Here is a 26,133-nt window from a genome sequence, read left to right on the forward strand (position 1 = left end):
AAACATCTGTTTTGTTAGCATTTAGCCTAAACAATTCAAGTTTATCCATTGCGCCCCAGAAGTTATGCAGCTCCTGAAGTTAGAGGTGCCCCTCTCCGCAGGAGACAACAATAATAGAGTCAATTGAGTGTCATCAGCATATGACACCAATGACAACCTAAATGATTCTACAAGGTTTGCTAAAGGGCGAACATATGTGTTAAACAGTGTAGGGCTTAAAGACGAAGCTTGAGGAACCCCAAACTCCAGTTGGCGCTTTGTGGAGGAAAATGATGGGGATATCACTTGAAGAGAACAATTGTCCAGAGAAGAAGTAAGCCAGGCAAAATCCTTGCCCTGAATCCCGATCTCACCCAGTCTGTTTAATAAAGCCTTATGGAATACAGTGTCAAAAGCCTGCACTTGGGTCTAATAGAATCATAGAACCTGACCCACCCATGTCCACAACTGGCAGAGCTACTCTGTCACCCTGAACAAAGTACTGTAAGCCGGTCTAAATCCAGTTTGAAATGGGTGCAATAAATTATGTTACCCCAGATACTTCACCAGTTGACAATTAATAAATGTACCCAAAACGTTCGCCAAATACAGCAAAAGAGAGATTCGCTGATCAGATTTTACTTTTCAGACCAGACTTTGTAAGCCATCTAAATTGAAAGGCTGAAATTCTTCTAGGCATGAGCAAAACAGGAGCTTCCTTTTCGATACCATGATCAGCAATGGCTTAGAATTAGTGTTGTCAATGGAGAAATTAGAACAAATATCCTTTACTTTATTTACAAACAAATTTGCAAGCATATTACACTGCCTGTTAGATGCATCAGCCACAGGAGAGTTGTCAGTTGCCTCTATAAAGTCTTGAACAATAGCAAAACTTTATTCTGCTGAGTTCTGACTACCCTCAATTTTCACAGCATAAAAATTAAAACACTCCTTCTTAATCTTTTTATGGTAGATATTAATAGCTGACAAGTAGAGTAGGCCTTTTAGCATTAGAGTCATATGATTCTCTCCATGTATGTTAAAACACTTGACAGCATTCATTTTGCTCAACTAAATGATTGCCTTACAACTGGGCAAGCCTTTATTTTTGTGCTTAACCGTCCTTAACGGAATAAGTATATCCAGAGCCGAGACATTCCAAGCATTGATATTCATCAACGCGTCATTTATATTAGTGTTGGACACTCTGGTATATTGCGCTGTAGCAAACTGCAAAAGTTTGTTTCTTCCAATTTGCAACATTGTCTGCTTACACTACATTACAGCCCAAGAGAACCGCCAAGTGGTCTGTCCAAGCAAGAGGACCGCGACTTTGCACACACTAGAGGGATACGTTGGAATACACAGGATCCAATGACTTACATATCTCTAATTAAATGTAAAATATGAGCCAAAATATTGGAATCTAAGAACAGGTTCAAATATCAAATGATATTGAAATTGCCAGACTCCAATGCGTACGGTATGAGTTTTCTCCACTATCGCCTCCAAAAACTTCTTCTCCCACTGGGAGGACAATAAACACGTACTCCAGAAAAAGTAACATTTTTGGTGAAGCCAGACAGGAACAGAGTCCTCTCACAGTCAGGGATAGTAAACTGCTCCAAAGTGCAGGAATGAGCCTTTTTAGAAACTACAGCAATACCCCCACCCCAGAGATTTCTATTAAGTCTTTTTAAACTGTAAGCTGCAGGAAGTACAAGAGACAGATCTGGAATGTTGACTGAGCCAGGCCTCAGTTAAGAATAAAGCATCAGGTTCATGATCCATAATAAAATCAAGAACATCAGCATTGTGGGACACCTAAGAGCAGCAATTAAATCTAAACATACACAGTTTTACTGCCTTCAAACTGCTCCGACTGGAACCCCTATTGTTGACAGGACATACTGCAAAATTGCACGCCTTGTAGCTATCTTCCCCCTTACTGAGATTCACAGAGTGACTGCAGCTGGCTGATATAGTGGGGCGAAGGGCAAGCAATTGTGGCAAAGTATACAGTCAGTAATGCCTGGACAAATGGGCATAATCCCTGGCCCCATTCAGACACGGGCGGGCGCAGATGGGCCTGACTTTGGTGTACCTTTGTTGAGCCTGTGGCATGTCTATGCACCAGACCTTTTTAAAAAAGAGAGTAGGACTTACTGATGAATTCATGTGATGGCCAACTAGACCGCACAAAGTAGGATTTGTCTCCCGAGAAAGGCACTGACAAAATTGCTACTATAGCGCATTCTCCCTCCGCAACTGAGAGCGGAGAATGCCACTAACAAAACCCACAAACTACAGAATAAACTTCCTCAAAACATGACTATCTAGGGAAATAGGGTCATTACGAGAAGCTAATATCTGGATATATGATTTTTTGATCTCTAAAAAAGGCCTATTGCTACACAAATGGCAGGCCCAGATGCAGAAAACATAGTCTTAAGACGAGTGGTTTCACCAAGCGCATCAAGTTTAGTTTTTTTAAGGTGCTGCATGAATCCAACTTGACTCCCCACAAGCTCATCGAGCAAAAAAGTCTACAACAGATGCATGCCCGCGATGTCACCTCTCTGGTGGGGACATTATATATATATCTTATGATCGTGCCCCCTCATTCAGATGCATTGGAACAGTGTTTCAAAAGCTATTAACCTCTTCGACGCTGATGACGAGCTCAGCTCGTCATGAGGTACACCTCTCGTACGCTCATGACGAGCTGAGCTCGTCATGAACGCATAGGTTTCCGTTTGCGCTTAGTGCACAGCGGGAAAATGCGCCACACCGATGCGGTTAAAAACACAAGTGCACTATCCTTCGCTCCTTTTTGGGCACTAACAGTTCCACACGATACACATGATGTCCCCGGCTCGAACAATCACAAGAGAAGATGGATGGGCTCTTTTGATGCTGGAAAACTTCTACATTTCCTACCTACAAAGACTGGAGGATGCTATGGGCATAATTTTTTTTTTTTTTAATGATTACTTGGCCACCAGTTTTGGAACTGCTAGTTACTCATGCAGATTTGAAAATACAACGCATCACGTCATTGCATTTTACTTACACAGTTGTATTGATTCAACTTAATTTCAAACATCCTTTCATTGTTTTAAAGCATGAAAAGAATACACATTTCATTCATTTATACATTCCTCATGAATAAGTGTTAATGGGCATAATGGCAGCCCATGAACAACTAATTTATAGACTTAAAGATCACGTTCAGCTTTTTATTGATATTTGGGTTTCACTCCTTTCCAAAGCTATCGATATCATAGAGATACCTTCCACTGATCACAAACTGACTATCAGAGTTTCTAAATTGGTGAAGGCATGCAGTAGAATGGTGAGGTCCAATCAAATTGGGAATACTCAGCCATTCTTGTATATTCCTATGGTTATGTAGAAAGGATGTACGTTGTTACAACGCATGCTTTTACCACTCATGCCGTTACAACGCAAGTTTTACAACGCAAGCCATTACAACGCATTGCTTTGGGGGGTGCTGGATAGTGAATAGTTTAATTTACTATTCCAACTCCAGTCCCCGTGGATAGTAGGGAAGGTGTTGGATAGTAAATTAAAACTATTCCCTATCCTAGAGCGCCCCCCCCAGTGCAATGCGTTGTAATGGTTTTCGTTGTAAAACCTGCGTTGTAAAGTCACTGCGTGGTAAAAGTTGCGTCGTAAAGGATGTTTCCCATGTAGAAAAGTATCAGTCTTTAATTAGGAGATTGATGACTATAATGACTTTAGAATTGCATTCTCCCTCTTATACTATATTACCTACTGACTATCACCAGTAGGTAGTTATAGTTAGGACCAAGTTTCCATAAGAAAAGAGTTTTTGTTTTGCTAATAACTGGTGCAGTTTGATGAATCTTCACAAAACTTTCAAAGCTAGTTTGCCACTCACTTCAACTTCTGTTTGGAATGTTTCGGGGTGATTTGTCAAGCGGTGGCTGGGAAAAGGGGGGTCTTAAAACCGGTTTTCCCCATGCAGTTTTCCATAGGAGGCCAGTGACATTGAAGGTTTCCTCACCACTTTTCTTACAGACTTAACAGACCCGATGTTCTCACCCCTTCTGAAATTTCAAAGGACCCTCAGGATTTGAGTGCGCTCGACCCACTCTGGTACATTCCCGTGGCAAATGATAGCCTTCTTGCTGCGCCACCAACAGGCCTGACAGTTGATCACAGCAGCCAAACAGCATGATGGTACGTTCCTGTATAAAAACTGAAAAACATACATTGTAGCCAGCTTCTCCCAGGACACCATGCTGAAGCAGAAAAACTTCTTAACCTTCTGGCCTGCCCTTTGGGAACTGAACATTTGCTTTAGCTCCATTGAGTCTGCCACAATGTTTCCCACTAGTGATAGGAAACACAGAGCATTCACAGAACCAGACAAGCTTTAACATTTTCTAGAGATGTTGGACACTAGAGACATGGATGTGGCATGGTTCCCCTGCCCACTGTAAAGCCACCGTCCATGGTCCCATAAGAACCAAGGATCCACTGACCCACATGAAGGACTGTGAGCCCTTTGGAACAGAATACCAATGGTTGGAGTCTGTACTGATGCAATGGAAAGAAGGGGCAGCAAAGACCTCTCCTCAGCAGCTGACCAGGCATAGACAAAATCCCATTCCCCTTTAAAGTCATAGGTGTTTGGAAGAACAGATCCCACTCTTGAATCAGTGCCATTCTGCTGAAGGGAAGACCCATCCATGGGTAATGAGGGGATTAATGGGGATCAGCTGGGGGAGGAAGAGGGGGATGAAGATTTCCGCAGTGAAGGGGGTTGGGGTTTGGTAGGGGTTGGGAATTTCATTACAAGACCGGAGGCTACCATTATGCATTATTCTTTTAATGCAACTTCAAGCACAGCCATTTTAAAAACACGTGGCCAAGTTTATTAAAAGGTGGGTCAAGAACCCCTTGAAAGAGAGGCAAGGATCATCTTGGAGTCAGAATGCCCGTGCCCTGTTATCCAAGATAAATACTGTCTTACACCTAACTTGGATCCTGAACTCCTCACGTTCCTATTAAAACTGGGCAGGGATCCCAGGAAAGGTATAGAATGCTCCCTTAAAAGCTGTCAGGTTTGTGTGCTTGACATGATCGGCCCATTATGCCGTATGATTGATTTAATTGAGGAGAGCTATATCAATGGGTCGCAACCCAACATTGACCTCCTACGAGGATGGAGCCAGAGAACACGAATCCACCTCGGTAATGCCAACGCTTCTCTAAATACTGATACTGAGAGAAGGAAAGTGGTTTTGTCCAAAATTGATCCCAAGCTCTGCGACATGGCAGAAAAGGAATCTTCATCCAACCCTAATGGCCTACTCTTTGGGGAGGATATGATTAAAGGTTTAGGAAAGTACGTTGCAACCTTTATGGTTCTAGACAAAGCGCAAGCCAACATGTGTTCAACCCAAGTGTTTTTGCCAGGGCCGGCGGAAGGGGTCATTCTGCCGGCCACTTCTACCAGAGACCCTTCTCCAGAAAAAGAGGTTTCAGTCATCCGTTCCAGCCTAACCCTTCATTCTTCCCTTAATGAGGTAGATCCTCCCGCTCAAGAGGCTTTAGGACCAGAGGCGCTAACCCCTCCAACACCTCAAGTAAGTACAGTTTCTCCTCTTTCTTCCTCTTTAACACATAGAGTAGGGGGTCTCCTAAAAAAATTCCTACACGTGTGGAAACGAATTACACACTGCCCTTGTGTTTTAGAAACTGTTCATGGTTTCAGAGAAGATTTCATGGAAAAGTCCATTCAAGTATTAACTCCCAAAGTTTTAAACCTGACACTAGAGCAACAATCTATTGTGGCAGAGGAGGTAAACACAATGTTAAAGAGGGGGCGATCATAGAAGTTCCATGGGAACAAAAACAATTCTTGAGCAATATTTTCCTGGTAAAAAAAAGAACTAAGGGTGGAGACCAGTTATAAACCTAAGAGAATTGAACCAATATCTCACTTACAATCACTTCAAAATGGAGGGTATCCATCTCCTCAGGGACATGCTTTTAGAAAACCACTGGCTAGTGAAGCTAGATTTACAGGATACCTACTTCACAATTCCAATGGCAGAGGAATCGCAACCCTTCCTTCAATTTGCGTGGAACGATAACCTTTATCAGTTCCAACTTCTTCCCTTCGGTCTATTTTTGGCCCCTTGGTGCTTTAGCAAAGTAATGAAGGCCATTACCATGGCCCTGAGAGAAAGGGGTGTCCGCCACAGAATCTATTTAGATGATATATTCATTATGTCTCAAGACCATTCTCAAATTCTGAAAGACTTGAACACTACTGTGGATTTAATACAAAGTACAGGTTATATTATAAACAGGGAGAAATCCATCATGACTCCCTTGAGGTCCCTAGAGTTCCTGGGTTTCACGGTAGACACTGTGAAGTCTATGCTCTTACTTCCCACAAAGAAGATCCAAGATTCGGAAAGAGATACGTCATGTTCTGAAACTAGACCTTGTAACCTTATGGGAACTAGCCAGACCTCTGGGCCTCCAATCATCATCTATTCAAGCTATCTTCCTGGGCCCTCTTCATTATCGAGCCCTTCAAAGACTGAAGGGCAGGGCCCTCCGACTTCTCACAAGGGGGTTGTGAGCTACGGTGACTTATTGAACAACAAACCACGTTCGTAGTGATCAAAGTAAGATAGATTTAGATGATAGGTAGTGAGGAAGGTAGGGAGTACAGCAAATGGGATTTCCTTAGCAAGTGGGACAAACCAAAAATGCACTTCCTATTACAATTGATTTTTACGAACATATGTGGAAGACTGGAGCAGCTCTTCTAGTTTGATGCAATTGTATAAAAGGCACTTCGTGGTGCGATACAAATATTCCTGGAATAATCTTTCTAGGGGCCCTAGGAGTAACAGCGGTAGCCCAGGTGCAGCATTCGCGTACTGGAGTAACACTGCGATAAAGTTGTAGTTTGGGTGGAGTTTTGTGACTGTGATGTAACTTCTAAGAAACTCATTATAGATCTGGCACGGACTCATTTCAGAACTGAAGCATTTTCATTATTCCTACATGGAATCCATAGTTGCCTATTTACCTTATGCAACTATCAACCATTGAGAAAAAGTCAATAGTTCAATGTTATGGGTTGATTAAATAGATGGATACATTGACAGGAGAGGCAGAACTATGGGGCACACCATGCCAAGCTAAGATTTCAGGTTAAAGGCTGTAATACAATGCCAAAGAGAGAGCCTCTAGGTTCGGCATTTCCAGCTGGTCTAAGCTGGTGGGGCAAGTTGCCTCACAGCCGATATGTATAATCAACAGTTCACAGAGCACCATCGCTGAAGCCAGGTTGGCATAGAATGAAGGGCTGAAATCTTTCTCACAGTTGGATTATGAGTGGAGATCAGGATATGGGGAAGGACTAGTTTAAGTCCTTTATTTTAAGGTCAGGTACATCAGTGTTGAGTACTATTAAAGAGTGCCAAAATGAATAACTCCTTTTCTCGCAGAGGCAAAAGGACGACAGAGTTCGATTGCAAAAGTGGAGCAAACTTATCAGTTGGGAAGCAAATTAGTGAAAGCCTAAGGCGGGAGGTATTATGAGGTGTAGGATGCTGGTGCCTTAAAATCCAGACAGAACATGGGTAGATTAGTGTGCAGTAGACCCAGGGCACCCACCAGTTCGCTCCCATCACTAGTATTAAAGCTATCCCACTTTTAATATTATGATAGTGATAATTCAGATTGTCATTTCCTCATAGGAACAACAAAATCACACCGCCAAGTACTTACAGGCAGCGTAGTGACACACAATGCTCCCCCACTTGCGACTCTTGTCAGGTTCCCAGGACGGCACATGGCGAGGGAATAGCTGACCTCTTTTGAGGGCATCATGCTGGAACCTTTAGGGTTGTCATTATTGATGAACAACATTGCTCAATATGGCAACCACAGGGTACACCCTGATCACATGGATTGCAAGGTGTCCTTATGTCAAAAGAAAGTCAAGCAAAAATTTCAAACAATTGCCGAGGATCACATAATATAGTTGAGCAAAATATGGGGGCTTCCATTACTTAAGGCCATCCCAGTAGAAGGCGGGCCGTCATGAATAAAATTCGGCCAGCAGCAGCACGCCCGGTTGGGGCTAGTTTGACTTGAGTCGCATACAAGTACGCCAAGAGACCAGGACCATGCACCTAAGTCATGCACATTAGGCAGAGGGGTTCCAGTTGGATCCACATAAATGGAGACTGCATCAGAACATAAAACTGCAGCAGTTGGATTCCGACATATTGTCACTGCACCACTCATATTGTTAGCAGTTAATGGCCTTTGAGGAAGATCAGCTGAACAGCACAGGATTCAGCTGCACGTGGACAAATCCTTAAGGGGATTATGGGACAGATTGAATCATGCAGACAAGTACCTTAAGTGTGGGCAAGGGCACCTTTCAGTGATCACCTGACTCAGCACTTTCACCCAAATTCCATGCAGCAGGCTTGGGATACAATTGCCCCTATATGTTGAGCTACAGCTGGTTGTCCCTTTGGAGGGCTCCATAACAGGGTGTATCACCTTGGCCTAGAATGCAAAAAGGGCCATTTCCTGCAACATGTGTCCCATATAATTGGTTAAAACAATAAGTCTGTTTCTTAGAAGGCAGGTATTTGTCCCCCTACCCACCTCAACATCACCCAGACTCTCAATTTTGAAATAAGATCTACCTTCAATAGGCCTGGACAAATAAAGGTAATGCATTTAGTCGCAGCTTCAGCCAGCTGATATTATTGAGAGTTTCAGAGACTGAGGGATTGTAGCTCCATGCAATATGTTCCCAGTTCAGGACCATGCGGAAGCAGATTTTGAGGCAGGTTAGCATACCTCAGAGGTGTATCTGTGGGTTAAGGATGTGTATCTCTGGTCTCATGGCTGTGTAGAGCCATTCTCATTTGGCACACTGCCTGTGTCTTGTGTTCCTCGCTTGCCCCACCTCTGAAACATTTAGAGGTAGGTCCTTGGTAAATTTTGTGCTTACGAAGGTTCTCATGAACAAAGCAGTTTGTTGTATCTTTTCAAGGGGATGAGATATAAGTTAGGTACCTAATCGCTTACAACGTAGCACATTAAGGTGGGCGGTGTATAAATTTCAAGTTGCACCCGGGAGATTCCCTCATTAATATTAGCAACTGCTCACATTGCTAGCAGAAAGCAGCCCGGAAAGTCTGGGGCAAACACCACAGATTAAACTGAACAGTCAAAATTCCTGTAAGAAAGGAGGGATACATGGAAAGTATACCCTTTCTTAATGTCACATATTTCTAAGCTCATTGTATAGTTGAGCCTTTACATATCATAGTAGGATAGTCACCAACGTGGAACAGGCTATTGGGTATCCCTTGCCAGGACATTAACACACACTTCACACAAACTGGAGCCTCTATGAAGGATAAATGCTGAAAACACGGACTGGGGTACGTTTGGCTCAAAAACCCTCTTCACCAAGCTGCAGTGCATCATGTTGTTGCCAGGTGTCTTTGAGTGACAGGCACGTGCATTGAGGAAGCTGTATTAAGTCAAGTCAAAGTTTATTTATTATGTTTTGGCTCTCAATTGAGGGCCACATAAAGTTTATACGTACAATTATATTTCCAAATAACACATTAAAATGACAATACAACATAAGAAAACACTAATTATCAACAAGTAAAGCGATCATCAACATCTCCCTGTATTTCATTAATAAATATCTAAAATCCCTTTAAAAAATTTAAAAATTCTGGAACAAAACATTTCATTTGGGGGGCAATAAAGTGCATGGAAGAACGTTTTTACATTTACAATTCCCAATTGTAAACAAATTGGTTTTAACCATTTAACCCCTTTAGAGCTTGTAAATAAACCTCCCCAGTGCTGCGCTGTCCATTGGAACTAGTGCTGAATGGACGTCCAACGGTCGTGCGCAGCACTGGGGAGGTAGTGGCCGTGACGACCGTTGGCCGACGGCAGCAATTAAGGGGTTAAGGCGCAATGCAGGACAAATAAACAAAACATGATTGACATCCTGTACAGCATTATTACAGAAATTGCATAGAGGCGATACCCCATACCATTTTGCTAAAAGTATATTAAGTGGAAGGAGATTATGTCTTAACAGGTACCATAATCTACGGACACTGTGGGGAATATTCCAAATAAGATATTGTTGGGCTAATTTTGGAATATATGTTTTTATCAGGGCTTCCCTTTCTTTTTGGCTCGGATGGGCAAGTATGTCTGACTTATAACAGAGCTCCCAAGATGCACTTTTTAATTTGAGCTTAAGTTCAGATGGTGAAAGTAAAAATAATGTACTTTCATCCAATTCAAGCAGAGATATCGCTTTTCTAAAGTTTTTTACTAACTGCGAGTACTCTTTAAAGTTACCCAGGAGTTCTTTTTTGATGATTTCTCTTAAGGTACCTAGTTTACCTCTAGCTAGACAGGCTACCCATCTTACAAGGGCAACCAACCCCTGTACCCAACAGCTACGGAGTCCGAATTCCAACCTGCATGCAGATGTAGAGCATGCAGTGTTGAGGGAAGAAATTTTCCTTAGTACCTTTCCTTCTATTTTATGCATAAAGCCCCATTGATTCAACTCCACTAGTTCCATTCCATATAGAAGTGTAGCGGGAATTTTCGCTCTAAATACCTCCAGGAAGAGGGAAAAGTGCCGCTTCCCAGTAGCATTATACAATGCGCAAAGCCCTGTCCCATGAGCCAGCGCTTTACGGGAGTTATGTTCAATATGAGGCTTCTCACTCAGGTTAGCAGAAATTAATTTACCTAAGAAGGTATAGGTTTTAACCACCTCAAGTTTTTGTCAGTTAATAGTCCAATTATAACTACTGGACCTGCATTTCTTTTTACCAAAGATGCACATGATTTTGCTTTTCGAACTGTTGATTTTCATAAAGTGGGCTTCGGCGAATTGATTCAATGCATGAAGACGATTAGATAAGCCCTTCGGGGTCAAATCTAATACAAGTATATCGTCCGCATACATTAGAATCGATATGGGTGACCCTCCAATTAAGGGCGCTAAACCATCACAAGCCGCAATGGAAGATGGGAGATCAGCCATATACAAGGAAAACAATATGGGCGCCAATATGCATCCTTGCTTTAATCCATTCAGAGAGGGGATAGATTGTGAAAGACCCCTCTCTCCACCTTGTAGCATCTTACACCATGTATTCGAGTGTAAAGACTTAACTAGTTCGAGTAAATATCCTGGCATCCCCAATGCTGCCAACTTTTTCCACAGCGTTGGACGATCTACCTTGTCAAACGCCGTGGAAAAATCTATAAATGCTACGTATACGCCACCACCTCGAACACGTACATATTTATCCATTATCACTTGTAATATTGTCAGATTATCTAAAGTTCCATGCTCTTTTCGAAATCCTGACTGTTCCATCGGTAAAATATTATTAGAATCAGCCCATTCCATTATTAACTTTAAAAGAAGTTTTGCGAAGATTTTTCCTATGGAGTCCAATAGAGCTATTAGACGATAATTAGAAGGTTTATCCCGTTCACCCTTTTTAAATATAGGGATTATTATACTTCCCCTCCAAGAGTGGGGGACTGAGCGTAATTTAAAACATGCTAGAAATACTGGAAGAAGAATCCTACTCCAGGTGATAACATCCTGCTTAACTATAGACATAGGCAGTTCGTCAGGACCCATAGCTCCAGAGGAGCGCATGCTCTTTATCACGGAAGCTATGGATTTCTCCGTAAGGAGTTCCATTCCAGAGTCTCTGTTTAGGTCTGAGTCCCATGTATCCCCCCCTTCCCCGTTAGAAGCATATAGGGAGGACACAAATGTGGTCCAGACGTCTTCAGAGATAGACACAGGAGTGGGAGTTGTTATTGAACCACATCCTTTCCTTATTATGGACCAGAAGTCTCTAGATTTTTTGTAGGTCGAAGCCTCTCTTAGCTTGATCCATAGAGAGTCTTCTTTTTCTCTTTTTATCTTAGATCTCAATCTTACCCTCCTTCTTTTTAACACAGCTAAATAATGCTCATTTTCCCTAGTTCTAATAGAGTATTGTTTCCTAACTATTTTATTTATTTCCTTATTTAGTAATAATAATGGACTAGGAGAGAAATATATCTTTTTTGGATTTCCTGATTTCTTAGCGATGGCAGTGATTTTTTTGAGGAATTTTTCAAGATAAAGGAATTCTGCACCTTGCCATTGATCAAGTTCTAATAGCGTTTGGGCAAGAATGTTTTGTACGTCCTCCATATTAATGGATCCCCAATAACATCTACAAGAATTGCACTTTATTGAAAAACCTCTATTCATTAGAGACCAGGAATTAGTTTCCGGAGGAATTAATGAGACAGTTATATTAATATGTTTATGGTCACTCAAGGAGGAGTGAGAGATCTCCATATCTTTAATGAAAGAGAACGTGTCGTAGTCCGTAACTGCATAATCCAGAATGGATTCACTGCTAACGGATCTATGTGTATAATTCGCAGGAGTATCCGAAGGCATCCTGCCATTTATGATAAGCCCTTCTAGGTAACTGAGTTCCTCAAGGAGGATCTTACCTCTTTTATTAGTTTTTATTTTAGTAGGCAGGAGTGCTTGAGGTATATTGTATGCCTCTTCCTTAAATTTATTTCTGTACATGTCCAAAGTAAGCTGTATTAAGTAACGATATATACTTGCAGTGAGTAAGAGGGGTCCAAGCGGGCCCACAAAATGTGGGCTGTGGAAAAGCATGAAACTGGGAATCTTAAATTCCGATATTATCATTGGATTAAAAATAAGCAAGACTCCCTGGCTATGCGCTGTAAAAATGTTCCAACATGAATTAAAAGGTGACTAGAAGGTAAACCGAACAGGCTTTGATTCTGTAGAGGGCAATCAATTCCAGGGATAACTACGTTAACTAGGTCTATTGCTGGTTTAAGCACCAAGGGTCACAGCTGGTTACAGGTAGTGTGCATCTGTGATGGGACTGCAGTTAAGCAGGCCAGGTGGGCTGCGTAAGTTGTCACGCCAAAAAGGGTGAAGTGACTGCAATAGTGTGCACAATACATATATTCCCTCAAACCAGATTTGACACTATGAATGTGTTCGCCATGGTTTAGCAATCAAAAAGGTCTGTGCAAATGTCTGGTCAAGTTCAGCAAAGTATGTGCACTCTGGAACTAAGGGCATGTTACAGGTTGCTTCGGTTAAGCACAAACTGTCCCGCCCGGATAGCCATAGTAGCTAGGCTGGTTGTGGAAGCTGCCATCTAACAAGTGTGCTGCTATCCCAAAAATGTGGGGAAACAAGGTGTTAAAGCACAAAAGGCTACAATGTATTAGAACATTTGGCATGTCCAATTATTCAGGAAAAGGCAGGTAGCTGTCCCACCCACTTGTCTGCCCCATGGTCCATGGTACACATTAGCAGAAGTTGGTGAAGTGCATGACTTGCGCTATGAGGGGACATCAGCATGGCATCACAGCTGCTAAATATCGCAGTTGGAAGGTGAGGGGCTGGCATGCTATATTGTCATGTAATTGTGGAGAAAGAAGGGTTCAGTATTTTGTAAAACAACCAGTAGTGAACTAAGTTAATAAGCCAAAAAACCCAAGGACACCATACACTTACTTAATAAAATATTGTGACATGAAAAAAACTTCGCATATTATTTATGAAATTTATTTTTTGAATTTTGTTTCAGATATTTTCTTCTTTTTTGATAGACATTTCTTATATATAAATACAATTATTACATTAAAAATCAATCACATACATACTATATTTCATAACCTATATGGAAACATACTACACCACAAAAGGAAAACAAGGGGGTAATAACAACAGGGGTTCAGTGCACTCATGCTGACAGTTACTAGAACACAGCGTGCATTCAAATTTGGAAGGAGCAGGTACATTTCCACTGCTGGTGCAGTACAAGGTTATCAGTTGGAATCCCCATTTTGGGAAAAATCAAGTACGGGGGTAAACAAGGGCTTAGTCAACCCTAAATGTAAGGATGTAAGGCACGTATTGCACGCAGTGCACAATGGATTAAATCAGACATAACCATGGTTACGAAGAGCAGTGGTCTTTCTTTCCCGTTTGGATAAGAATCCTGCCCGGCGTGGTACTCCTATACAGGAGGAGGCCCAATGGCAGAGATAAGAGTATGTGTTGGCCACAAACAATAACTTGTTAACAATTACACCGTTGGCGTGGGAGGCAAACTCCAATATGTTTTCCAGCGTATTCTGATATCAGTGACTGGGCAGTGATGGGTAATGCATGACCCGGCAGCACCCATCAAGTAGGCCCTTATTGGCACAGTGCACCATAGGGATTTCCCCCTGAACTGTGGTTAAAGTAGAGAGCAGTTCTTTCAATTCCGGGCAGGCCATTGAACAAGCCTATGGATGAGTAAATAAAACTATGGTTAAAATAGGACAGTAGTCCACAATTTAAGTGGAGGCAGCAGACTTGCCTTCGATGGGGTAAATAAGCCATGCACAAGCTCATCAAGCAGGAGGGCTTGATGCAACTTTAATACAAAGTATAATAAAATACAAAGGGCTTGGTAAATAAGGCGTGGTCTGTTGAGTGAATATGCCACTAGATTTCCCTGATAGGGACGAGGTACACATTCAGAGGTGTCCAGCTAGAAGGACTGGGAACTTTCAGAGGTAGATGGGAAGTATCCAGCTAGAAGAACTGGTAATCACACGTTGCAGGAGGTTATGAAGCCTGCCATGGTGGGGGTGGGGGCCCTGGATATGACAGCGGCCGCATCCAGGGCTGTGGCGGACTTATAGGGCAATCCTGAGGCTAATTGATATGCGGGGTAACCTTTCAGGAGCACAATAAGGGGACATTATGCCAAAATCCCAGGAGTCTTTACGGCAGGACTCTGGTTGTGAACGACGGCTCCCCGCTAGTCCCTCGGGCGGTTGTAAGCCTGAGCAACCGGGGGCTTGCATGGTTATGCTCCGCCCCTAAAAGGCATGAGTAAAAGGTATGGACTGGTGGTCCATGATTTGTAAGGGGTATAACTCCCACAAAATGGTAGAACCGATTGGAGTGCCACAGTGCAGTTGGCTCATCAGGTGGGCAGGGCAGCTTAGGTGAGTCACCGCTGCCTGCCCTTGGATCGCCCGTAAGTTAACCCACCAAGTTGGCAAACTCCTTGTATGTAATAAACCTGCAGTAAACTTTTCCCAACAAAAACTTGTGTGGACTGTATTATTTTACGCAGCGCAACTATTTACTGCTAGGGGGATGCCAATATTGGCATTATGCGGCTGTCCGTGGCGCACACAGTGGGCCCCTTAAGAGGGCGGCCCCCTTAGTGCCACTTCAGGCACCTCCCCGCACCTTGTCTCTGGGACCCCCTCCTCTGGGAGTTCTCCTCTTGGGTCTGGCCACTATTCTGTGTCATTTCCAGTGTGCTGTGGGCTGGGAACAGGTATTTATACCTGCCCCCACCCACTGGCCACTCTCTTTGTCCCCAGCTGGACACGCTTTCACCCTCCCAACCGCTTACCCTGCGTGACAGTGTGAAGGCTTGGCTAATGAATTGAATGTATTATTGTATTCATTTGTGTTGCAGGCGGAGTTACAGGGCGATCTTAAGGCTGCTTGGTACGCGAGGTAACCTTTCAGGAGCACAATAAGGGTGCATTATGCCAAAATCCCAGGAGTCTTTACGGCAGGACCCTGGTTGAGAACGACGGCACCCCGCTTGTCCCTTTGGCGGTTATAAGCTTGAGCAACCATGGGCTTGCCTGGTTACGCTCCGCCCCTAAAAAGGTGTGAGTAAAAGGTATGGACTGGTGGTCCATGATATGTAAGGGGTTTAACCCCCACAGAATGGTAGCACCGATTGGATTTGCCACGGTGCAGTTGGCTTATCTGGTGGGAAGGCAGCTTAGGTGAGTCACCGCTGCCTCCCCTTGGATCACCTGTAAGTTAACCCACCAAGTTGGCATACTCCTTGTATGTAATACACCTGCAGCAAACTTTTCCCAACAAAAACTTGTGTGGACTGAATTATTTTACGCAGCACAACTATTTACTGTTAAGAGGGGGTTGCTGATAATGGCAGTAAGAGCTAAATAGCTCAATCCATTGTGCTGTGACATCCGCACTGTAAGAAACAGCAATGGAGTCTCAGCAAGGTTGAGCGAGTTCCATTGGTAAGTGTCAGTGAAGATGGTGGAGTTTGCATAGATAGGCAAATCATACAAGGTGATTGCCTCACAACAGGGAGTACAGGAGTTTAAATGTGGATGTAGAGAGTCATAGTGAGGATGAGGGGAGTCTCAGCAAGGACAACGATGTATAAGAACGGAATTGGTGACTCTCTTTGAGGCTGAGGGGAGCCTCATTGTTGATACAGATATTTTAGGAAAAATAGGGGAGTTCCATGAAGGCTCAAGAAGCGCCACTGAATGTGCGATCATAGGCAAGTGGCACTGGATGGGCGAGTCACATAAGTATGGAGGATTTCTCATGAGGCAAGTGGGAGTCTTAGACAGCATAGGTGAGACCAAGGGAGGATGGAGGACTACCAGTATGACTGATGAAGTACAAAGGGTGGTGGGGGGCAAGAGTTACAGCAAGGCTGTGAGCAGCCTCAACAAGGATGTTTCGAAGTCTCAACAAGGATGTGGGAGACTTAGTGATGATGTGGGAAGTCTCCCTGAGGATATGCATACCCTCCACGAGGGTGAAATTAGTCTCAGTGAGGAAGTATGGTGTCTCAGCGAGGATGAGAGGCAGCTCCGAAGGGTTATGGGTTGTCTCAGTGAGAATGGACGCAATCTTTTCGGTACAATCGGAGTCTTAGTAAGAACGGAGAAGTTAGATTGAGGATGAAAGTGTCAATGAAGAGAACAAAAGTGATTCTGCATGTGGTTTGTCAAGTCACACCAAATCTGTGGGTGCCAAAATGAAGGGGGTCTAAGCATGGATTGTGGAGCTTGCAGGGAGGATGGGGATTGGTAGTAAGAATGATGGAGTCTCAGTGAGGGTGGGCGAGTTACATTACAAATGTGTATAGTCTCAGCTAGGATGCGAGTAGTCTGATAGAATGCGAGTAGTCTCAGACAGGGCCAACTTTAACACTGGTGGGGCCCTGTTCGACAATGATTGTTGGCGCCCCCCCAAATTGACCACCTTTGCCACGGATTCCCTCACCACCCCCCTTTAACACTGCCTCTCAAGTCTCCAGAACCACTGTCTCTTGGATTCATTTAGTTTTATAGCACCACTCATACCAGTGCTAGGTGTCAGTGCACGTTGCATCGCACACACATTGCACAGAGACAATCAATCATGTGTGTGTAAATCAGTGTATAGAAAATGTTATATCAGACAAGAATACAAGGTGTATTGTAGGAGTAAAATGTCATTGATACTGGTAGGCAATATAGTTACGAGTCCTTATTCTGGAAAAACACAAATTCAACATTAAAAATGAAACAGCATTGTTAGGGGTTCTCTTTAATAATAAGAATTATTTTCTACCCAAAGGAATCCTTTTTGCAAGATTAGGATACTGAAAGACTGGGCAAAGAAACATAACTCTAACATATACCTTGCAGTTTGCATGCAGCTCTTTGATGACAGTTAATAGCTCAAGGTTCTATATTAGGACATTGACTTACAAACCACAAGTAACAAAAGGAGCTATCCTGCAGAAGCAGTAACCCACCGACCTATTTACTTTACAAGCACGTTGTTATCTGCGTGGTACACGTTCTTAGCAGCAGGCATTTTAACCCTCTGCACTACCTTTGGATGAGTCAAAACATCCACTAGACAAGCTCCGGTCTCTTTCCAGGAAGACTCACCGGTGTTATCTTGACATTTTAATAGATGACTGAAACTTGCTGGAAGCCGGAACGCGGCAGCAAGTGCTTTTAAAATGAGAATATACTTGCAAAAAGGACGCTCCCCACCTCAAGTCAGTGCCAGGGCACCAATCGCACAGCCCTAGAGAGGATGGAAAGTATTTAGTCAGGGCTAAGGGAGCTTTAGCAAGAACGGATGAGTCCCAGGAAAGATGTAAGCATGCCAGTAAAGATGATAAAGGATGGGGGAGATAAGGCAAGAATTGGCGAGCATCGGTGCTGATGTCAGAGTCAGTTGCAATGCCACATGTTGGGTGGCATTCAAACTGAAAAATTATCTGCCTCTAGCCAATCCCTTTTTTCGGCTTCTGAATAATATCTAGTATCAAACAGGGTGGATTACTTCCAAGGCCAATCAGGTGAGGCACACTCGCCACAAGAGAAAAAAAAAGTAATGTATCGCTGTAGCTCCACTTTGTAGGGTTTAGGTAAAATGTGAGGGAATTGCTTGACTAACCCTCAGATGCATCAAGCCCATATTCTGCGAATTCTAAATTGGGAAAAATACTGAATCGCAATTTAGAATTCGCAGAATGGGATGCATCAAGAAATGCGAGTAAAAAAAGGGAATCGCAATCGGCCTCAATTGCCGATTGCGATTTTCGCAAAATCGCATAATAATCGCAGAATCGTCAGTTTTTCATGTAGAAATTGCGAACTCGCAATTACCGAAATCGCAAATTGCGATCTCGCTAATTGCGAGATCGCCAAAACGGGAAGTCGCATTTCGAGCACAATGATGACATCACAACCAGGAAGTAGGCAGTAGCCTCCCTCATTCAGAACACAGAGCCTGAGAGTGGAAGCAGCACAGCCCAGACCTCCACAACAGACTTCCAGCAGCACCACACCAGGACACAAAGAACAACTGAAAATGTCCCAGGAAGCAGCAGGGAGCAGTGCAACAGGCAGAAAGAAGAAAATTAAATTCTCAGAGCAGGAACTGGAGTACCTCATTGAGGGAGTCTCAAAGCACCATGACCGCCTGTTCGGAAAGGAGTCCCGGAGGGTGCCTGAGGCCGACAAGAGGCGCATTTGGCTGCGCATCTGCGGAAAGGTGAATTCAGTCGGAGTGACCTAGCGCTCAATCGACGATCTAAAAAAGAGGTGGTACGACCTCAGAGGGTGTGCCAAAGAACGCATCGCTGAGAGGCTGGGGGAGCGACTTGCCACCGGAGGAGGAGAGCCCACTGTTGAACCCAACACTCCACTGGAAGACCTGGTGGAGGACACCCTCAATCCTGCAGCCTGCGTGGGGGTCACCCGGCTGGACTCCTCCCGACCCACCCAACAATCCCAAGGTAAGTGCCATGCGACTGCGACCCCGTCCCCTCACAATGCCCATGACTCCAGAGCTAGCTATTTGATAACCCCAGTAATGCAGGCAATGCACACCTGATATGCCCTATTGCATTGTGGGACCTGTAGTGTGACCACAATTCCAGGATAGCCACACACAGCCAGACCTGTCAAGTGGAAGTTATTCCTAAAGCCAGTCAGGGAATGCAAGCCTGCATGCATGTAGCAACATCCCATGTGCAAGATACATATCATTAATCATGCACCCATTTACATCACAGGTGCGTCTGAACAACCCAGCACCGACAGCGAGGCCCTACACATAGAGGAGTACCCTGAGGACACCGAGGGAGAGGGCCATCCTGCCCCACGACCCGGACCATCACAGCCAGCAGCAGCAGTACCACCACCTCCCCATGGGGACAGGGGCACCCCTGCAGCCACAGGAGCCCATCAAACAACTCATGTGACACCCAGCCACTGTGCGATCCCAGTCCACCGGACTGATGAGGCAGCAGCGCGAAGTCCCAACATGCGCTGGCAGGGGGGTACGGATGTATGACGTTATAACGCATACTATTACTCCGCAGACCATTACAACGCGACTTTTACTCCGCATACCGTTACAACGCATAGCGCCTTGGGGCGCTGGATAGTGGTAAGTATAATTTACTATTCTAACTCCAGTCCCCGTGGACCCTAGGGAAGGTGTTGGATAGTAAATTATACTTATTCCCTATCCTAGAGCGCCCCCCAGCGCAATGCGTTGTAATGGTATGCGGAGTAAAAGTCGCGTTGTAATGGTAGTGCGGAGTAAAAGATCCGTTGTAACGGGTGTATACCGGGGGGTACATGTCCGGGATCCTGGGCTGGCCATAGAACGCCGGATGCTTGCATTACACCAGCAGCAGGCACAGCACTTGGCAGCCATCCACCTGCAGCTGAATAAGACACCGCGAAATGTGGGCCAGCTCACAGAATGCATGCAGCCCATGACCGCAGCTATCCATGAGAACAGCCAGATCCTGGTGTACCAGCAGGATATCACCCGCCGCCGCCACCGCCAGCTGCTGACCCGCCTGTCAGCATACACGAGATCTAACCATCTCATAGGAAATGCCACCTCCCAACTTTCGCGCCGCTCTCTTGCAATGCAGATTCAGATGGTGCAATGCTGCCAGGACGTTGCCAGGTCCCTTGACCAAGTCACCACAGCTGTGCAGAATCTGCAGGCGTCTGGCCATGGCCAAGCAAGTGGGGGGGATGATGCCAGTGAGGGCACTTCGAGTCACAGCAGCCTGTCCTTGCCGCTGGTAACTCAACGCCGCCGCAGCACCAGGCCCACCGCAGCATCACGGGCCACTAGTGTCGTGGAGGACGCTGAAAGGCAACTGGGTGCGTCCGGCCGGAGGCGCCAGTGACTCATTGTACTGTACCAGCAGGGACATGCTGATTACACAAGCACGCCCTCTTCTCTAACATGGGGCTGTATGAGGGAATACAGTTCTCTTGTAAATTGAAAAAAATTTAAATACACATTATTGTGAAAATAACAATAAGAATTTATAGTCACAAGTTAATCCGACTCATGTCATTATTTCATTCGTCATGCATGAGTGCAGTGTTGTGTGAGGGGAATGGGTGCACTAGAAACAGTTCATTGTGATATGGTTGCGGCGCCTGTGTCCTTCAGCAGGGTTTTCCCCGCGTGCATGATGCACATGTGCAGGTGGGCGGTTGTCACCTTCCGACTCACTGCCAGAGATCTCCACAGGTATCCTCCGCTTGGTAGCAATATTGTGGAGTATTGCACACATGGCCACGATGCGGCAGCAGACCTCAGGCTGGTATTTGAGGGCCCCACCAGTCTTGTGTAGGATGCGGAATCTGCTCTTTAAAAGGCCAAATGTCCGCTCAAGGCAATTTCTAGTGCGAATGTGTGCAGTATTGTAACGCCGTTGCTGTGGTGTGGCAGGGTTCAGGTATGGGGTGAGGAGGTACTCACGGAGGCCGTAGGCGCTGTCACCTGAATGAAAGGAGCAGAGGGTGAGTGCCTGTAATGCGCAGCTACATGGTCTCGATGTACTGTTTGTTGTCATATGTACTTACATAGAAGGTGTCCTTCGCCAAAGTCTCCCCTGGCCAGGCGTGTGTGCATGCCGCTGTGCCGGAATATGAAGGAATCATGCGTGCTCCCCGGGTATTGTGCCACTATGTCCGTGATGATTCTCTTTGCGTTGCAGACCATCTGGATGTTCAGTGAGTGGTAGGACTTGGGGTTCCGGTACATGTATTCCGTCTCAGTGGGTGGGCAGATGTGGATGTGGGTACAATCAATGCATCCAATTACATGGGGGAATTGCGCAATGTTGTAAAATTGTAGCTTGGTTTGATTCAAGTCCTATTGGGTGGTTCGGAATGTTATGTAATGGTGTAGCCGGGTCAGCATGGCCTCCAGGAAACTCCTTAGGCAGCGGGACAGTGTGCTCTGGGACATCCCCCCTGCTACTGCAACTATCCCCTGGAAGCTTCCGGAGGCCAGGAGGTGCAGGCAGCACAAGACCTGGACAGGGGTGGGCACGGCATTGGTCCGCCTCGTTGGGTGCTGCATCAGGGGGTCAAGGTCCCGGATGAGCTTGGTAATCATTGCCCCATTCAGCCTGTACTTTGAGTAGATTTCCTCCTCAGTCTGGCCCAGGAGTGTGATCCGCTGGCGGAAAATTCGCTCATGGATCCGGCGTCTGTTCCATCATGCAGCCTGGAGCCTTCGCCGCCTGACCACCATGTAGAGTCCTGGCATTGTGAATGTCCTCATGCTCCTACTGTGTCTCCTTAAGTGTGTTTGTTCAGCCCCGCACCTGTAGCTAGTTAGGAATTTCTCTCTTTTTTTTTTTACTTTATGGTTACCACCTGGTTTGGGTTCTCCTTAAATTGCGCCTCGAAAATAGCGATTTTCAGCTTTTTCGCTATTTGCGATTTTTTATGCATTTCATTTGCGAATATTTTGCGACTTCGCATATGGAATCGCAGAATCAATGGAAAATCGCAAATACAGAATCGCTAAGGGGGTTCCACCTTGATTCTGCGAATTTATTTGCGAAGTCGCAAAATATATTTTGCGATTTCCCAATTTGGTTACTTTTCTTTTCATGAATTACGGATCAGGAAATTGCGATCGCAATAGCTGTTTCGCAGCTATTGCAGTCGCAATTTGTGTTGATGAATCTACCTGTAAGTTCCTAATTTAATTTAAAGATTACGAACTTGGTTATAAAGCTGTGCACCTCTTCTACTCCTGTGGTCTCCTGCCTTTTTATTCTTGTCTAATAATGTTTTAATTTAACAAAAGCAATAGCTCTTCAGCAGTTTTATCCAGTTCAGTGCAGTATGTCTATTTACAAATGCATTCTTCTTATCAGCTGCTATACTTATGTTAAAGAAACTTTGACTTCCTTACCTGGATTATAAATATTTTGGGTTTTCCCACCAGGCTCGGACATCTGTCTCCCTTAAACATGCTAATCAGAGCCTGAATTTCGATTTTTGAATCATAGGAATAGATGTGGTCCTTCTCACCGTGGCTCAGGAAAACACACAGAAAGCAGTCAGCATCAGAATAATCAGCTTTTGAGGCTAAGGAATAAGAACATACAGCTATGTGTTTAGCTATGCGCCGAACTATCCAGATCAAATCTGATAACATATCCCACCCCAAACGTTTGCAGATACAAAATGGCTTATTCTACTAGAGGGCTCACCATTTAGATTTTTTATATTTAAAAGCATTTTATGTAGCGCGAACAAGAACCTTTCGGGTGACAGATCGCTTTACAATAATAACAAAATGATTTTAAACAACAAACGATATGCTATGTATATATAAGTGGATTAGATCATGCAGCTAAGGTTACATAAGCAAAAAATAAAGTCAAACTATTAAGAAGAACAGGAACAGGCACACATAGTCATTCGAAAAGCTGAGTCTGATAGGTGTCGGGCGGTGTGTGGAAGGTCGGGCATCAGACTTTTTGCTGACATTTTTTGGCTTAAGTAGTAACGAACTTGTGCTTACCTGGAAGTTCGGTTTCTGCCAGATAGGGTCAGTTTCTGTGATGCAAAGCTTTATGGGTCTTACAGGTAATTTTGAGACGGATCCTGGCCTCTAAGGGTAACCATTTCAGAGAATGGAGGTCATGGGAGATATGATCTCTTTTTTGTGACCACTGATGAGCCGTGCTGCCATCTTCAACGTAGCCTTCAGCGGAGTGCGTTTGTGTTTTGGAAGGCCTAAGAGGGTGGCACAACCATAGTCTAATTTCGCAGATAGAATGCGAGTAGTCGCAGAGAGGATGAAAAGTAGTTATTAGGGTCTAAGGGAGATTTAGCAAGAACAGATGAGCCCACAGGAAAGGTGTAGGCATGTCAGTAAAGATGATGAAGGCTGGGTGAGATAAAGCAAGAATTGGAGAGCGTCGGTGAGCATGTCAGGTGTCACTTTCAATGACACACGTTGGGTGGTATTCAAACTCAAAACCGTTTCAAAATCTGCAGTAGGAAGGACATGTTTTAGTTCCCTTAATGTAGTTGGGTAACTAGTCATAATATCGACTCCAAAATATCGAAAGGACAAAATATCGAGTCATAAATATCGAGTATAGGAAAATATCGAAAAAAAGAATATCGAAGTAGAAAATATCGTATTATTTAATGTGAAAAAAATATCGAGTACAAAAATATCGAGTCAAAAATATCGAGTAGTATTAATATCGATATGTAGTAATAGTAAAAAATATCGAAAAAGTATAGATAAAATGTTAATAAAATATTATTAATAAATATACAAAATAATATATATATTTATATAAATATAGAAATGTATGTTAATGTTTAGGAGCGGGATGTTGGGTTAATAGAGGATAAGGGTGGGGAGTAATTTAAAAATATGTAATAAAAAGTGTAAAAATCTATAAAATATTTGTATATTTAAAAAAAAAGTAAATCTTTTTTTTTACAGAAAAAATGTTTTTTTTATTTAAAAATATAAAAATCTACTCAAAAATTGGAAAAAAAACTTACAAAAATAATAAAATATATGTTAGAAAATTAGATATATATTTATATAAATATAGAAATTAATGTTAATGTTTAGGAGCGGGATGTTGGGTTAATAGGGGATAAGGGTGGGGAGTAATTTAAAAATATGTAATAAAAAGTGTAAAAATCTATAAATGTAGTATAAAATTAAAAAAATACAAATGTTTATAAATATAATTATTTTATATAAAATAGTTATTAAAAATTAAAAAATTTATATAAAAATCTTCACAAAAATAGGAAAAAATAGATAAATATGGGATAATATATGTAAAATACCTAATTAAAAATAAAAATAAATATTTATTTAAAAAAAAAAAGTTTTTATTTTAATATTTATAAATAAATATTAATAATTTAATCAAATACTTTCAAAAATGTTTATAATTATAAATAATTATTATTAATTTAATCAAATATTTATAAAATAATATTTAAAAAAAAATAATAATTTTATCAAATATTAATTTAAAAAAATTGCTAATAAAAGAAGAAGAAAAACGATATAAGAATTACAATCATAAAATATGTAAGAAATAGTTACATCTATTTAATTTTAGAACAATATACAGATACATTAATAAACAGATTATAAAAAAATAAAAAGGATAAAAATACAAATAAAAAATATCAGAAAATAACAAATATTATTTCATAACACGAATAAAATAATTAAATATGTGAAAAATAATTACAAAAATAGGTCATACAAGATACAAATTTGCACATAAATTTAAAACATTTAGAATAAAAATATTAATTAAAAGTAATATTTTTAAAATAAATTATTACCAAAAATAAACGTTTTTATATAAAAAATACTAAATGATCAAATATATTATATATAGTGTAAATCACAAATAATATGTGGGAACATTTATTTAGAATCAGTGTCCAACACCTACCCTGATATATGCCTGACTGGAGTTGGAATAGTAAATTATAATGGGAAACAACCTTTACAACGCAACTTTTACAACGCACTACCATTACAACGAAACTTTTACAACGCAAAAACCATTACAACGCATGTATTTACAACGCATGTTTTTACAACGTAGGTACCTTTACAACGCATACCATTACAACGTAAGTATTGGTAAGTATATAATTATATTTAAAATGTAATATGTTTTTTTTTTAAGGGGTATTTTTAGGGTTCAGGGTCAGTTTTGGGTTTTTGGGTAAAGGGGTATTTTTAGGGTTCAGGGTCAGTTTTTAGTTTTTGGGTAAAGGGGTATTTTTAGGGTTCAGGGTCAGTTTTCAGTTTTTGGGTAAAGGGGTATTTTTAGGGTTCAGGGTCAGTTTTTAGTTTTTGGGTAAAGGGGTATTTTTAGGGTTCAGGGTCAGTTTTTAGTTTTTGGGTAAAGGGGTATTTTTAGGGTTCAGGGTCAGTTTTTAGTTTTTGGGTAAAGGGGTATTTTTAGGGTTCAGGCCAGGTCAGTTTTGGGTTTTTGGTGTACAGGGGTACAGAGTAAAAATAAAATATAAATTAAATAAATTAAATTAAATTAAATTAAATTAAATTAATTTCAATTAATTTACATTTAAAAAATTAATATATACTTTACAATACTTACTTGACAATTTATGTATCATTTTACATATATAATGTGTATAATCCGAAGTCGATAAATCACAAAAACGATATTTTAGTAGTCTATATATTGGTAGTCGATATTTTTGTAGTGTTAGGGTTATTTAGCTTACAAACGATATATTTGTAGTCGATATATTGTTTGTCTATATTATTGAAGTCGATATTTTATAGACTCGATATTATTTACTCGA

General features: G+C 42.5%; 1 protein-coding gene across 1 annotated transcript in view; it reads right to left on the bottom strand.

Annotated features, from left to right (window-relative positions):
• Nucleotides 1–26,133, bottom strand: part of CASP6 (caspase 6) — a 215,652-nt gene that overhangs the window by 76,764 nt on the left and 112,755 nt on the right. Inside the window, exon 6 of the mRNA XM_078676677.1 lies at nucleotides 22,706–22,881. Within this exon, the coding sequence (XP_078532803.1) occupies nucleotides 22,706–22,881 (176 nt within the window). The remainder of the gene's footprint in view (nucleotides 1–22,705; nucleotides 22,882–26,133) is intronic.

The sequence above is a fragment of the Lissotriton helveticus genome, chromosome 2_1, assembly GCF_964261635.1.
Source record: "Lissotriton helveticus chromosome 2_1, aLisHel1.1, whole genome shotgun sequence".
Lineage (NCBI taxonomy): Eukaryota > Metazoa > Chordata > Amphibia > Caudata > Salamandridae > Lissotriton > Lissotriton helveticus.